General features: G+C 38.5%; 2 protein-coding genes across 2 annotated transcripts in view; one reads left to right on the plus strand and one right to left on the minus strand.

Annotated features, from left to right (window-relative positions):
* The window catches only part of tg (thyroglobulin), a 157,299-nt gene that overhangs the window by 21,121 nt on the left and 118,750 nt on the right, over positions 1-17,428 (minus strand). Inside the window, exons 42-43 of the mRNA XM_062980017.1 lie at positions 2,178-2,342; positions 1,515-1,682 (exon numbers count right to left, since the gene is read on the minus strand). Of these exons, the coding sequence (XP_062836087.1) occupies positions 1,515-1,682; positions 2,178-2,342 (333 nt within the window). The remainder of the gene's footprint in view (positions 1-1,514; positions 1,683-2,177; positions 2,343-17,428) is intronic.
* sla (Src like adaptor) overlaps positions 10,929-17,428 on the plus strand; it is a 28,166-nt gene continuing 21,666 nt past the window's right edge. Inside the window, exons 1-2 of the mRNA XM_008108175.3 lie at positions 10,929-11,138; positions 16,520-16,626. Coding sequence (XP_008106382.1) covers positions 16,563-16,626 — 64 coding nt within the window. The 5' untranslated portion in view covers positions 10,929-11,138; positions 16,520-16,562. The remainder of the gene's footprint in view (positions 11,139-16,519; positions 16,627-17,428) is intronic.

Raw genomic sequence — 17,428 nt, forward strand, 5'->3', positions numbered from 1 at the left:
ACATTCTTTATTTGTCTGGTGCTTCAAAAGTAGACAAGCACATGTGGTAAAATTGGAGCTAATTAACAACAGGTCAGCACAGAGTCCTATAAACCGAGACTGAAAGAATGAAAGAACAAGTATTATCAACCAAGATGCTTAGACAAAAATGAATGGCAGCCAGTCTTTGGAAGAGGTGACACACAACTGTCTGGCGGCTGAATGCTTTAGTACATTCACAGACATTTTATCTCATGTTATCTTAATTTAAACAAGGTGGTTTCCTCCTCAGTACTTACACAAATCATTGGCTTTTAAGCTTAGTGCCACATAAAGAATTGGTCTTCTGCTTTGTGAGCCTCAGACAACATGGCCAATGGTTGATTCCGGGAGTTTTAGGCCAGCAAAATTTGGGGCTGATGGTAGAGGAATGATGGTAGAAGTGCTCCTTGTGATATTTTCTGACGTGTCTACGCCATTGAATTAATGCAGTCTGACACCATTTCAACACTATGGAATCATGGAATTGTGGTTTCACAAGGTCTTTAGCTTTCTATACTGAAGTGCGTTGGTGCCTCACCAAACTACAAATTCCAGGATTCCATAGCATTATGTCATGGTAGATAATAATAATAATAATAATAATCATCATCATCATCATCATCTCTATTTATATCCCACCACCATCTCCCAGAGGGTCACTGGGCGGCTCACAAAACACTCAAGGTGTGACACAAAATAAAATAAAAATATAACAAGTGCAAAACAAAACATAGGTAATAAACAGACAACACAACTAAGGTGATGATAAACTGTATTCATTCTCCAGTGTAGATGCATCCTATGTGTAAGTGCACATCTGGGAACCTAGAATCCAGAAGGAGTTGTGTTCAATTTGTTGTCGAAGGCTTTCATGGCTGGGATCACAGGGTTGTTGTGTGTTTTCCGGGCTGTATGGCCATATTCCAAAAGTATTCTCTCCTGATGTTTTGCCCACATCTATGGCATTGGCAGGCATCCTCAGAGGTTGTGAGGTATCAGAAAACACATAACAACCCTGTGTTCAATTTGTTTGTCTGAAACTCTGTACCAGCTTTTTTCCTACCTTTCTAACCTTGAGGAATGCTTAAAATAATTTCCAGATCTCACTGAACCCCTGCATAAAAAGTATTGTATCTATATGGACTGAGATCAAAACTATGGTATATACCACAAAATGTGTGCAATGGGCCTTTTGGAACAAAGCTGGGAAAGATTTTTGGGGGTCTATGTGTTTCAAAATGCCCTGCTGGCAAGCCAATTTTGGGAATTTTAGTCTAAGAAACAATATACTCTGCCTCATACCATTATCTTCCTTTCACTAGATAATTTGATTTAGCCATGCTTCCTGCATTTCTTTGCTAGTTGATACCAATAATGTGGGAAAGAAAACATGCAGTGTTAAGTTCTGTGTCAATAGAAGAAAGATACAGCCTCTCTCTTCTTATCCACCATCATGACTATAGTTTGCATTAAAACTACAAATCTCTACTCACCTTAATTGCCTTGGCTCGACTGATCAGGCCATCTTGTTGAGAACTTCCAATGAGCAGATCTATCTTCAAAGGTTGAGGACGTTGCAGAGCTACTGCAGGAGACTCTTGGAGGAAGGATCCATCCACTACTGGGCTCCAGTACTGGAAAGGCCCACTTATAGCTAGGAGCTGCAATGGGAACCAAGAGACAATCAGAGCTGGAAACAAGCCATCTATGCAGTGGTGACCAATGGAACAAGTCAGAAAATGGTAAGTAGCCACTAAAAATGCCTTCAATTAACAGAGAAGAGAGCTCAATGGGCATTTCCCAAAGACAGATTATCTAGGAAATAGTTCTTATATCCTTGTGCTTGTACACTGGTGGCCAATTGTGGCTGGTATATTCCAGCCACTATCCATTAGGGTTCCTATTGGCCATTCTCTGTTACTTACTTTGACAGCAATACCTCACATCTACACTTGCAGGAGAAGTCTGAGCTGTAGTTCCATACTTAACTGTTCTAATCTCTAACATATGCTCACAACAATCATTAAATAAAACCAGCAATACACAGTAGGAATATTGCTAGGTTCTACCATGGTCCAAGATAATAAACATATACTTTTAATGCTGGAAACCCCACCTATTTGAGCACTGCCACCAAAAACATGAAAGACGCCTACCCTTGTTTGTGCATCATTGAGAGCTTTGGCAGGCAACTGGCGGAGGCAGGATACGGTTTCTTCGGGGCTGTCTGAAGGGCAGCCAAGTTCACGAGACAAAACAGCAGCCTGTGCCCCTGCTTTCTTCTCATTGATCGTTGACACTGGAGAGAAGGCAGATCCTCCCTAAAATGGAGGAAACAGATACCCAAATCAAGGATGATATGGATTCATGTGCTTCTCTCCAGGAAAAAACAAATATTAAAATCCTGAAAAAATGTGTTAGTTAAAGCATATGATATAATAAACATAGACAGTGAACACACACCTTGCATTGGTAGCACCTTGATACCATGGATCTACCCTTGGAATCCTAGGATTTGTAGTTTGGTCAAAATCTGAGAATTCTCTGCTAGAGAGTTCCAGTGCACCACAGCTGCTGGGTGGCTAAAAGACTCAAGTGCTAGATTCAAAAGAATGCCTTATAGGAGTCGTTCTAAAACTAGGGATGCATCTACGTTGTAGAATTAATGCAGTTTGATACTTCAACTGCCATGGCTCAATGCTATGAAATCATGAGAGTTGTAATTTTAACAGAACTGCAAATCTCAGGATCCCATAGCATTGAGCCACAGCACTCTGGTCCTCCATGCATTCTGAACTTCAATTCAGAGACATCCTAGCCAAAATGTCTTTACTCTTCTTTGCCAAAACTACAAATCCCAGGATTCCATAGCACAGCACTGTGATTCTCAATATGTTCTGGATTCAACTTTATATGAAATCTTAGCCAATATAGTCAATGCTCAGGAATTATGGAAACTGAAGTCCCAAACGCAGGAGCACCAGGATTTGAGAACCATTTCTATAGAAGATGTTTGAAGCAACACTCAAAGGAATTGCACTGCAATACATCTAAATAGGTTTTAAAGACAATGGGATGTAACCAGTTAATATCTGACCTAGAATAGTCATGAAACATTAGCAAAACCCTGGTTTCACAAATGAGTCATTTTGAGTTTGGAACATTGTTAACACAGAGAATTATTGAAACTACATTTTTTTTTAAAGAAGTGTCACAATAAAAGCCAAAAGTATGTCTGAGTAGAGGAACATGGCTGACATTAATTGGAAAATATGCACTACAGAAAAAGAACTCATTGAGGGTTTTAGCTTGTATAAATGTATATGAAGTAAGTATGCAAGTATTCATTTGAAAGTACATTTATGGGCATAAAATAGAACTCTAACATGTAGGCTTTTGATATAAATTGTATATCATGTCTAAGGGTGTGTCTACACTGTAGAATTGATGCAGTTTGACACCACTTTACCTGCCATGGCTCACTGCTATGCAATCCTGGGAGTTGTAGTTAAGTGAGGCACCAACACTCTGGCAGGGAAGCTTAAAGACCTTGTAAAACCACAAATCCCATGATTCTATAACATTGATCCACAGCAGTTAAGGTGGTGTCAAACTGAATTAATTCTATAGTGTAGATGCAATAAAAAAGTAGGTCAGTTCAGTATAGCACACTCTCCCTTTTTTGTGAACACTGCTATCATTGCTTTCCAAGTATAATTAGAAAGAGGCATTGAGTCAATCCTATGTTTTCGCCAGATGTCTGTGACTCCCACTGGGCCACTCAGTTTTCTGCTATCCAAGGTTTTTGTCCTTTAACTGTCTGCCTAGGAAGAAAATTATTTTAAGACTCTAAAAAAAACAAAAAAACAAAGCGGAGTTCTATGCGATCCTGACTCAAAATCATAGAATTGGAAGAGAAAGCCAAACTAGTCTGGCTCTCACCTCATTTCATCACATGAAGGCAGTTAGTGCCAGCTCCATATGGTGGCTTACTTATTTCTATGGCTTTCCATGATATTCTCCACCTGGTGTGGAGAGGTGTCATGCCAGAGCAACAGGGCTGCCAGGTGTCTCTTATTATAAGGTCCAGATAGCAGGAAGGCATCCAAACCTGGTTGATCTTGGAAGCTATCATGTATCATTGATACTTGGAAGGGGACAATCAAGGAGGTTCTGTAGACCAAAGATCCTCAAACCCTGCTCCTCCAGATGTTTTGGACTTCAGATCCCACAATTCCTAACACATGGTAAGCTGGCTGGGATTTCTGGGAGCTGAAGTCCAAAACACCTGGAGGAGCACAGTTCAAGAAATACTGCTGTAGACCATATTTCAGAGAAAGGCAATGGCAAACCACCTCTGAATATTCCATGCTTGAGAATACTCAATGAAGTTCATGGGGTCACCATAAGTTGGCACACAACTTGAGGATCAAATATCTTGTCCCTAATTGGTCTGTCAGGTGTCCCTTTTGATTGGGAATATGCTCTATTAGAAGGCTGGAAAAATATTTTCCTCTTATGATGGCCCAATCTACACTGCCATATACAGTAGAGTCTCACTTATCCAACATAAGCAGGCCAGTAGAATGTTGGATAAGCGAATATGTTGGATAATAAGGAGAGATGAAGGAAAAGCCTATTAAACATCAAATTAGGTTATGATTTTACAAATGAAGCACCAAAACATCATGTTATACAACAAATTTGACAGAAAAAGTAGTTCAATACTCAATAATGCTATGTAGTAATTACTATATTTACGAATTTAGCACCAAAATATCATGATGTATTGAAAACATTGACTACAAAAATGCGTTGGATAATCCAGAACGTCGGATAATCGAGTGTTGGATAAGTGAGACTCTACTATAATACAATTTGAAATTGAATTATTTGGCAGTGTAAATGCAGTCATAGACTGAACAGAATACTATCTATCTCGCATTTGGAAGTGTGGTCTCTTTCTAAAGACATAAATGTATATTTCATGTACCGTATATACTCGAGTATAAGCCAACCCGAATATAAGCCAAGGCACTTAATTTTACCACAAAAAAAACTGGGAAAACATTGACTCCAGTATAAACCAAGAGTGGTAAATTTCAGAAATAAAATTACATTAATTGAGGCATCAGTAGGTTAAATGTTTTTGAATATTTACATAAATCTCTAATTTAAGATAAGATTCTCCAACTCTGATTAAATCATTATTCTCATTTTCTTCAATGTAAATATGCTTATGTATACTTTTAATAATAATAGAGTAAAATAATACATATAATAATAATAATAATTACAGGAAAATAATACGTGTAGTAATAAATAGAGTAAAATAATAAGTATAATAATAATATCAGAGTGAAATAATAAATATAATAATAATAATAATAATAATAGAGTAAAATAAATGTAATAGTAGCAACAATAATAGAGAAAAATAATAAATGCAATAATACCAATAATAATAGAGAAAAATAACAAATGTACCATATATTCTCGAGTATAAGCTGACCCAAATATAAGCCAACCAGGACCCTCACCCGAGTATAAGCCGAGGGGGGCTTTTTCAGTCTTAAAAAAAGGGCTGAAAAACTAGGCTTATACTCGAGTATATACAGTAATTTATGAACGTGAATAATACCAGTGTGTTGATTTTACACAGCGGCACACAGCTAAGTTAACTGAAATCGATGTTTCCATTTATTATTTCGGCAGAATATGTCTCTATTAATAGTTATCTCCAAGTTATCAACCATGCATGGCATGAATTTTGACTGTCATTTATTGTTGCTTTTAAAACCTTGCAAAACTACAAAAGAATCGCTCATCAGTGGTGATGGGTGGTGCGAGTTCTTGTGCTACATAGTTATTTTCACACACTTCTTACATTTTTACAGCTCTATCCAATCAAGTATCGGGATTTATGATTTGGAGAAAACCTAGCATTCTCTTCTAGGGAGTTCTAGTTCTAGGTGCCTCAAATTGCCATGAATTTCAAGATGCCATGGTGTGGAAATATCATAGTTAAAATGGTATCAAATTGATCTAGCTGTGAGATTACACTCCACATGTTAGATCAGGTGTCCCCAAACTTTTTAAGCAGATGGCCAGTCCACAATCTTTCAGACTGTTGAGGGGCCGAATTATCATTTGGAAAAAAAAACCCAAACAAATTCCTATGCATACTGCACATTTATTTATTTATTTTCTACATTTATATGCCGCCCTTCTCACCCCGAAGGGGACTCAGAGTGGCTTACAAATTAAATTTACATACAATATTATACTATTAGCATAGCACAATACTGGTAATAAATTACTATATTGTACTGTATCAATATATTGTAATATTATTGGTAATATTACATGTAAAATATAATATATAATTAATATTATTATATTGTATTATTAGTATTATATCGTATTACAATATAATATTATGAATATTATATGTATATACAATATGTTATACTCATATATTATTGTAAATTATATTGTATATATAAATATATATATAAACACACACACACATATTGCACATGTCTTATTTGTAGTGCAACAACAACAACAACGAAAGAACAATACAATATTTAAAAATGAAAACAATTTAAACCAACATAAACCTATTAGGATTTCAATGGAAAGTGTAGGCCTGCTACTGGCCAATGAGATAGTCAAGTTAATTAGGATTGTTGTTGTTGTTGTTGTTGTTGTTGTTGTTGTGTGCCTTCAAGTCATGTCAAACTTTGGCCGAGCCGAAGTCTAAAATTAATTATTTATTGCATTTATTTACTACATTTATATCCCACCCTTCTCACCCTGAAGGGGACTCAGAGCAGCTGTATGTACATACAGTATATTATATTATTAGCATAACACAATATTAGCATTATATATTACTATATTGAACTATACCACTATACTATTATATAATATGTAATATATAACATATAATTAATATTATTATATGGTATTACTATTAGTATTATATTGTATAACATAAGATTATTATCAATATTATATGTATATACAATATATTATATTATTAAAACTGATACAAAATATTATATTATAAAACTGAGGGCGGGGGCCAGGTAAATGACCTTGGAGGGCCGCATCCGGCCCCTGGGCCTTAGTTTGGGGACCCCTGTGTTAGATCATTGATTCCCAACCTTTGGGCCTCCAGATGTTTTGGACATGAGCTCCCACAGTTCCTAACAGCTGGCAAGCTGGCTGGGATTTCTGGGAGCTGAAGTCCAAAACACCTGGAACCAAATGGAGTATTAAACACCACAACAACATTATTTTACACCGAGGATGAGCTTCCTGAAAGGGGGACATTCTTGTGGTGCATCTCTATGCTGTAGAAAGCATATAGTTTGACACAACTTTAACTACCATGATTCTATAACTATGAAAGCATGGGAATTGCACTTTTGCAAGGTCTTTAGCCTTCCCTGACAAAGAGTGCTGGTGTCTCACAAAACTGCAAGTCCTAGTATTCCATAGCATTCAGCATGTTAGTTAAAGTGTAGATGGCTGTCCCATTGGTTTTGTTTTCTCTTGAACATGTTCCTTGAAACTACAAGTTCTTTTTCTCTCAAAGAAGTGATTTCTGTTTTTAGCAAATTCTTTCAAAATGAACTGAAATGATTTTTGCCCATGTACATTGCTCAATTCAAGTGCTACATCTATTCTCAGGACAATGTTAGCCCTGGCTAGCAGAGATTGGAGACACCGAGTTAGCTAACCATGTAACATGTATGGTATTTATAAAGAGTTGTTGTTCTGTTTTTAATACATTGTACTTGTTTCCATATTACAACAACTTCTTCAATTTTTTAAAAATCCTGTATGCAGAAGGTTTTGTCCTCTGCTTTTAAAAATGTGCTCCAGGCAGCATTTTGCTGATCCCTTAAAATATGTTTAAAACAACACAAATGTTTTATTAAGGGGCTTAATATTCTTTACTTGTCTTTGGTGGAGCTCTCATTGCAAAGCAGTTTAAGCCTTAATAAAAACATGTGCTAGCTATTCTTTCTTTTTTTAAAATAATAATAATAAATAAATCCACATCCATGTGTTAGTATTTCCTCCCTTCTTGTTCTTCTGATGACCTCAAAATCAGCCATGTAAGAGAACATACATTGAAAAAAGGCCTACCATGTAGATCTTTCTGCATGGAGAATGCTTTTCCTAATATAATGCCATAGAACTATAGAGTTGGAGGAGACAATAAAATCCATTCAGTCCAACCTCCAACCATTTAGGAAAATTCAATTAATGACTCACAACATATGGCCATTCAGCCTGTTTGAAAACATCCAAACAAGGAGACTCTGGGGCACATTTCCAGGCAGCAGAATATCTCACTTCCAAGCAGCTCTTATTATCAGGAAGTTTTCTATAGTTTGAACCCATTGCTCCATATCCTATCACTTTATCACACTGTTCTCTCATTGCAAATAGAAACTTAAAGTTATTGGAATAATCAGTTTCACACATTACTGCAATTGCACAATGTGTGATTCAGGCATCTGTGTATCTATGCTTCCTACCCCTATTTATGATACACAGTGCAAATACACTGCAGGGGTTTTTCTACCTCCCTCATTCCCCCAATTTTGCCACAACTACAAAACCATACCGTATCAACATTTTCAAGAGACTTTCCTCTGCTTCAGGCTGGTATTCATTCCACCGAACAGAGAAAAGCTACCTTGGACTAAGATAATAATAATAATGGACTGTAATAATAATACTAATAAACTTTATTTCTACCCCGTCACCATCTCCACGAAGGGACTCAGGGCAGCTAACAAAATACAGCAAAGTGCCGCGTATAGACAATGCATAAATCTAAAACGATAAAACCACAGAATTACAATCACACACACATGCAATTACAATGTAAAACATTAAAATTCATAAAATGCAGTCATGGCTGCAGATAAAAACAAGTTGTTTCGATTGACACAGCCCAGTGCTGACGTGATGCTCACAGTAAGTCCTTGGACTAATCCTTAAAAACCTACATAAGATCAAATACTTGTTTTGAAGCTGGAATGGAAGGCTTGAAGTGAAGGGGGCTAGCCTGATCTCTCTAGGGAGAGCATTCCAGGATTGTTGCCATAGTGATTCCCTTTCTCATTGATGATAACATTTGGAAGCAATATTTACAATATATGGGCATGTGAAGGGTGAGTCAGGAAAAGACAGAAAGGAGATGTCCTACTATAACAGTTGGAAAATTGCTTGACCTCAAAGTGACAGGAAACAAAGAACTTCCACATCAATTCTCCCTTCCTGAAAATTGGTTGCCCCACTCAGGTTAAGTAATTCTGGGCCACTGTCCCCATGCTCAACTTTTCTGTCTCCTTTCAACATTCAGATGCCTGAATTTGCAAATAATGTCATGAATCAGTGTTCATGGGGGAAATGAGCAAAAAGATGAAGTAGTTATGGCTGGATTCCACTCTGTCCTTTACTAGAGTTCTTCCTGCTAGACTTCCCGACACAGCTAGAGTCACGTTCGTTCCTACGTAACGACTCGCTTGTTACTTCTGATCAGTGACGTGACTTCTTTTTAACTTTCAAATCTGCTTTTCTTCCACTACAAGTACCAAGAACAGGAAATGACTCTTCAAATCAGAAGGAAGCTTTTTGGAACAAAGAGATTGATATTGCAGTTAGTCAGTGGTTTTTGAGAGGCAGGTTGGTGTGGTAAAGTGAGCACTGCATTATGAATCAGGCAAGTAAAATTCTCTTATAACTCAAAGGGAGGCAAAAATGAGACCCCTCTGAATAAATCTGCCCCCAAAATAACCCTGTGATAGGATTATCTTAGGGTCACCATAAGTAAAAAACAAGGAAAACACCAAGTAATAGTTTTCACCTGCTGTGTTTATGCAGAAGGATATATCAGGGCCAGGAAAACAACTAAGTGCCAAAACAACACTACAAAAAAACCCCAACAGCATCTAGTTATCTATGTTAGTTTTCTTTCCCATAAGCCAGTTGTTCCCAGCCTTTGGTCCTCCAGATGTTTTGGACTTCAGCTCCCACAATTACTAATGGCTGGTAAACTGGTTGGGATTTCTGGGAGTTGAAATCCAAAACACCTGGAAGACCAAAAGTTAGGAACCACTGTCATAAGCAAAGAGACACATTCTGTGATGGCTGATGCTTACTGGACATGCTTGAGGTGGCATCAAGATTTTACTAGAAGTGAACCTGACAACAAGTAGTTTACTACCTAATGTGAAGGCAGTACCACAATTACATTTCTTTGGCTTGAATCTGAGGGATGCAAACTGAGAAGCAATCAAAATCACTTGGTGCCATTTCAAGGCATCTATGACGAGTTCCTGTTGGCTTATGGATAGTTTTTGCTTTCCTTTTATATTGAATCAGAACTGATTCTTGTAACAAGGAAAAACAATCCATCAAACGTTCAATGGGTTGGCAAAACTTCAATAGGTTTTGATCCACCTGTTAAAGAAGCCATCCAAAATGCTGTGTCCTATTCCCAAAATAAGTACAGCACCTTGGATGGTTCCATTAAAATTCATACTAAAATCCAGAATATATTCATATCTTCTGACTCTCCCATCTACTTCCCACACTCTTGGCTCTATGGCTTAGCATCATGACACAGCATGGCATCTTATGCTACTCGAGATCTTGGGTGGAAGTTGAGGCTACAAATGCTATAAATATATGTACCACCAACAGCGAAAGCTACATAGAAATTGTCACGGTGGCCTCTGCACAGGAGGACTTTGTGGTTTCTGCTGCAGTCACCCAACCCCTGATATGAAAGCAGCTCATCACAAACTTGCCCCCACCCCAACTAAGACACCAGCAACAGGAACCTTGGCTTATGCAAGTGCGTCAAGCCCTTCCTCATTTCAGACAGAGGAAGTATGTGTGTGGCTTCTTTAGCAAGTCCCTGAGCTACGCGATAGGCTGAACTTCCCCAAAGCTTCTTTGCATACAGCTGCAAGCATTCGACCTAAAGCTGCTCTCCTTGTCCTGAAGTATTTCCATTCCATATAAAAGTTGGATCCCAGGTTGAGAAAGAAGTGGGGACACTATGGTTGGCATCTGAAAAAAAGGTAAGGCTTACTGTAATATCAATGACATTCTCTCACTGCTCTTGCAGCACCAAGATCTCTTGCTCAGTCAAGTGAAGCTGGACAATGGACATGTTTCACTCAGAAAAAAATAGTATCAAGATCTATTCATCTTTCAAGTTGGTACAAAGAAGAGTTTCATGGCATAAGAGGTTTAGAGCTTCTTTGTGTGTGTGGAAGAAAGAGAGAGGTGAGGATAGGGTAGTCACCACTGTTTATTTAAATGATGAGGGATGTATGATGCTCCGAATGGGGCTCAGAGTTCAAATCACCTCTTGACAGTGTTTGCTAGGGTTATGGGGCCCAATAAAATAGGTTTTACTAACTTGTTATTAGTAGGTTCTATACATATCAAGGGGCCACTGGTGGCACAGTGTGTTAAAGCACTGAGCTGCTGAACTTGCGGACTAAAAGGTCCCAGGTTCAAAGCCTGCGAGCGGAGTGAGCACCCGCTGTTAGCCCCAGCTCCTGCCAAAATAGCAGTTCAAAAACATGCAAATGTGGGTAGATCAATAGGTACCGCTCCTGCAGGAAGGTAACGGCACTCCATGCAGTCATGGAGATGTCTATGGACAACGCCGGCTCTTCGGCTTAGAAATAGAGATGAGCACCAACCCCCAGAGTCGGTCACAACTGGACTTAACGTCAGGGGAAACCTTTACCTTATACATATCAAAAACTGAGGTAGAAACATAGTTGTCCATCAAAACATTTCATAAAGCTATAAAGAGATGTCACCCTACCACCCAGAATATACAATCTCATTGGATTTTGGATGCATATGGGGTCAGGCATTTTTTGTACTTAGAGATAGCTAAAGAGCTCTAGGTAGGGCCAGGAAAGAATCTGTCTTAAAACTTTGAAGAGTTTCTCTGCTACTGGTGAGTTTGTCCAAGCTCTAAAATGCACTTTTACTCATCATCCCAGGCCTATTGGGGTCAAAGGAAAGAGCTTTCTTAGGCCTTCTACACTGCCATATAAAATCCAGATTATCTGCTTAGAACTAGATTATATGGCAGTGTAGAAGGGGCTTTAGTAGTGGTTTGAAAGCTGCAAAAGACCCTTCCTAGGAAGGTCCACTTGGCTCCATCGTTGCTATTTTTCTGCTGGCAGATGAGGGCCTTTTTATTTAAGGAGTTGCTTGGTTTTTCATAGGTTGTAACTGATGGAACTTTTAGTGGATCATTGTGTTTCTCTTTTATTGTATTTTACATCTGTTTTTAAAATTGCTTTTCACTTGCATTTTCACCTGTCTTTTTAAAATAGAATTTTGATTTGCAGTATTTAAAATCATAGAATAATAGAGTTGGAAGAGGCCACTTGGGCCATCTAGTCCAATCCCCTGCTATGCAGGAAAGGCTCAGTCAAAACGCGCCCAACAGATGGCCATCCAGCCTCTGTTTAAAAGCCTCCAAGGAAGAAGCTTCCACCACACTCTGAGGCAGGAAATTCCTCTGCTGAACAGCTCTCATTAATCAGAAAGTTCTTCCTAATGTTCAGGTATAATCTCCTTCCCTGTCATTTGAATCCATTGCTCTGAGCCCTAGTGTCCAGGGCATCAGGAAACAAACCTGCTCCTCCTTATGGTTGTGTTTTGACTTTTGTATTGTGTATTTTAGATGTGTTGTGCTTTGTAAAAAAACGTGTGCTGCTTTGGGTTCTGTGCTGGTGAAATGGTGGGATATACACTTAATGAATGAGTATCAGAGAGAGTTGACAATACTGGGACAGATGGATCAGTTCTTTGACATGGTAGAAGGCTAGTTCCTATACTCCTAAATCTTCCTGTCCCAATACTTGATACACAGACACATGTGTATGTGCCTTCAGGTTGCCTATCAATTTATGGTGAGTCCAGGATTTTCTCATATAAGATGTTTTTGCCAGTTCTTTCCTCTGAAATATAAACTACAGTATCTGGTATTTGTGGGAGGCATGCTATCTAAGTACTAAACATCTTCCAAGATCCGATACACTCTGTATACACACACTACATGTATACAACACTGAATGACAAGCAATCTCTCACTGAACTTCTACACTGCACAGTTACAGCACCATGGTTCCACTTTGATTGCCTTAGTAACAGCCTATGGAATACTGGAACTAGGGGAGAATTTACCTATGCTCAGGGTGCAGTGATCCCACAGCATTGAGCCATGGCAATTAAAGTGGTATCAAACTGCATTCATTCTCCAGTGTAAGTGTGGCCCAAGGTGAGGGTCAACTCAGGACATCTTGTTCATCAGGCCTGATTTGTCCAAATATGAGCCACTTAAGAAATGAACAAAATCAGCAAAACATGTTTGAATAGCAAACACAGTTGATTTTGCTATGCCTGGTTTGTTCCTCTGCCTATTCAATGATAATAGTAGCAATGTTTGTTTTTAAAGCAACAGAGCATTACAAAATTACTTTATTTGAATGACAATTCCTAGAATCACTGAGCCAGTCTAGTTCCAGTACTTATGAGAGAAGTGTCACTTTTGATTGGGGTGGAGGGGGTCCATTATTGTCAGAAACCAAAAAGTTTTGGAAGTTTTTTTAAACAAGATGTGGGCAAAACATCAGGAGAAAATGCTTCTGGAACATGGCCATAAAGCCTGGAAAACTCATAGCAACCTTTGTACCTTTACAATTTGTCATTTTAGTTGGCAATATATTTATGTCTAAGAACATAGTGGCACAAACCTTGACAAAATCTTGGCAAAATGCCTCACAATTGTAACTTTAAACACAGAATTTAGGGGGGGGGGGAGTTAACCCCAGTAGAGATGTCAAACTGCATTAACTCTATAGTGTAGATCAGTGGTTCTCAACCTGTGGGTAACTAGGTGTTTTGGCCTACAACTGGTTTACCAGCTGTTAGGATTTCTGGGAGTTGAAAGCCAAAACATCTGAGGACCCACAGGTTGAGAAACCCTGGTGTAGATGAACCCCATGCTGACTTTGATATGTCAGCATTATAAAAAAATTGTAACTCATTTAAACAACTTTATTCCTTGTCGAGCTTTACTTTCAAGCTGCTTGGAATATCTTGGAGGAATGTATTGAGCTTCATTGCATAGAGATAAAGCTGCCTCATTACAAGATATCTTAGCTTCCACAATGGGAGAAAAGTAATATATAAATAAAATATAAATAAAATAATAAAGAATAGATACATAATTGTGTCAATCTTGTTTACATGCAGATTTTAATAGGACATGCCTATTTGCTAGATCCATACCTACTTGGTCTCTTATTTTAAGGGCCTGCACCTTCAAAATTATAAAACAAAACTGTGCAAAAAACAATAAGGTTCACGTATGCAATGAGTCCTAAGGGAAAGTTACAGGGACACAATGTGCGGTCATGTTTCCCCAATGAAATTTCCTTTCATTGCCCCAATTTTCCAGCCTTGCAATGCTTCCTTGAGCATTTAGGAATATTGTTTAAACACTCAAAGGAAAGGAGCAGGCAAAGCTACCTAAGCAAGGCAAATGTAAAAGTTCTAGATGTAAATGGTTATGAGTGTTTTCACTCCCTCAAATGCTAGAAATTTGGGAAATGAAGGGAAATTTCATGAGGCACTTGACCTCTTATTATAATGAGCAATGGCCACAATCCCATTGCTTCTGGTAGCTTCTTTCAGTCTTTGAAAGATGCAAGCATAGCATAGTACATTCTTTGCTAAAAGAAGTTGGTTGTCTACATGTCTACCTAAAGGAAACAGTGAATCTACATTATAGAATGAATAAAGTTTGACACCACTTTAACCATCACGGCACAATGCTTTGAAATTCTTGGAGTCCTGGTTTGGTGATGCACTTGCACTCTTTAGCTAAGAAGGCTAAAGACTTGTAAAACCAGGTCCCCAGATTAAATATTGAACTATGGAAGTTAAAATGGTTTCAAGCTGTATTCGTTCTACAGTGTAGATGCTGCATTAGACTGTAACTAGTAGGAATTCTCAGCACAGGCTTTCATAGTTTGATAGTTTCATAGTTTGAAATGCACTGAACCAGATGCCCACGAAATAGTTATGCCAGATCTATTCTACCAGGTCTAGTTTTTTCTTTTAACTAAAGCAATAGCTTTGGCTTTCGCACAACTGTCTTTTGGAGAATACTGAAAGTATAGGCTGACTGTGGGCCAAAATGTTCATGAGAAGTGAAGTGAGCCTATTTTGATTTAGGTATGTATGTGATTAGACATCATATTGGTTATTAGCTGCCTTGAGTCCCTATATTAGGAAAAAGGTGGGATAAAAATAAATTAAACCTATCTATATCAAGAGGGCTGCAGTGGCACTGCGGGTTAAACCACTTAACTGCAGAAGTTACTGAACAGAAGGTCAGTGGTTTGAATCCACGGGATGGGAGTAAGCTCCCACTGTTAGCCCCAGCTTCTGCCAACCTAGCAGTTCAAAAACATGCAAATGAGAGTAGATCAATAGGTGCCGCTTCAGCAGGAAGGTAATGGCGCTCCATGCAGTCATGACGGCCACGTGATTTAGTAGGCATCTAAGGACAACACCAGCTCTTTGGCTTAGAAATGGATATATAATAGTGAATATTAAAAATAAATCAAGGGGTTCACTGCATTTCCCTATATTTCAGCATAGAATTAAGGAGCCACGGTGGCACATTGGGTTACATTCCTATGAACTGCTGACCTGAAGGTTGCCAGTTTGAATCCGCGACACAAGATGAGCTTCTGTCTGTCAGCTCTAGCTTGCAGGGACATGAGAGAGAGCTCCCAGTAACACACCCAGGCACCCCTGGGCAACATCTCTGTAGATGGCAAATTCTCTCACACCGGAAGCGATCTCAAGATACTTCTGACACAATAAAAAAGCATAGAATTAAAAGGGAAGAGAGAGGGCAATGCACAATGAGGCAAAAATATGGATTGGAGATGGAGGCATGTATGTCTATTCCTATGTTCACAAACGTGTGTATATTTAGCACACACATTGATGGTTTTTATGCATTCTTGTTCCTGGTGCTTCAAATCTCTTGAGTGCATTATGATGTGTGTGTTTATAAAACTCATGACAGCACACACACACACACATGCATACCCAAGAACGAACATAACACTTCCTATTATGCTAACCAAGCTTCAATGGAAAATACTGCTTCACACAGCAATTCTTAGCAACGTCTTTTCTGTCTGCGGTTTGCTGCCCCAGTTGTGATATGATGGAAATGAAGAAAAAAATTAACAAACACTTGTACAGATACATGCAAAATGTTCATTTTAAAAAAATACAATGAAGTATAGATTTGATTTTCTTTGCCTCCTTATTGAACTAAACTGCTCCATCTGAGTTGCTAGAACAGGTGCCCAACTGAACCTTTAGCACCTGTCTTGGTTAGTTTGCAGGTTATCGCTTTGAAGGAAGAAAAGAGACGACAAACAATGGGAAACACTATAAAGGCGGCAAAAACCACACCTCAGATAAACAACACAGCCTGGCAAACTGGTAAGTGTGTTTCAATTAAGATCAGAGGTATTTAAAATATCTAGCTGAACATAGATGTGCAATTAAAAATGTTGTGCAGTTTGAGAACGGAAGTAACAAATATGGGGAGAAACTAGGCATGCTTTAGGGTGCATCTTCTGTTGGAGTATGGTTGTATTTTGTATGAAATGTAAATCAAATGTTTACTGCTGATGAGCAAGAGTGTGTATTTTTCAGTAATGAAATAGTTAACAGCAGGCTAGTTTTGACTGACAGCCTGTTGTGATTGCTATGACCTATCAGGCCTTTGGGGGTCGGAACTTCCTCTGGACAGAGGAATGTGTTGTTTATCTTATCTCTGTGTTCGGCTTGAGCTCTCGATGAAGATGGACTATGAATGCTATGCTCTGAAGCCGAGAAATGCAAATTGTAAATAGACATGTAAATAAAGTAAATCAACAGTTGGACTTCGCCTGCTGGAGTATTTCTTGACCAGTGCTGGTTCTCTGCATGGGAATACAGTCTGGAGAAGGAGGTGAGACCGGGATGATGAATTTTGGAATCCACTCTGCACCCCATCATCCCCTGACATCTTCACTGTAGAATTAATGCTGTATGACACCACTTCAACCGTCATGGCTCAATTCTATTAAATCCTCAGAGTTGTAGCACTCTTCAGCAAAGAAGGATAAAGACTTCATAAAACTACAACTCCCAAAATTCCTTTACATTGAACCATGGCAGTTAAAGTGGTGCCAAACTGCATTGATTCTACAGTGTAGATGTGTCCTTAATGTTTATTATTAAGCATGTACATATCAGT

This window comes from Anolis carolinensis, chromosome 4, assembly GCF_035594765.1.
Source record: "Anolis carolinensis isolate JA03-04 chromosome 4, rAnoCar3.1.pri, whole genome shotgun sequence".
Taxonomy (NCBI): Eukaryota; Metazoa; Chordata; class Lepidosauria; order Squamata; family Dactyloidae; genus Anolis; species Anolis carolinensis.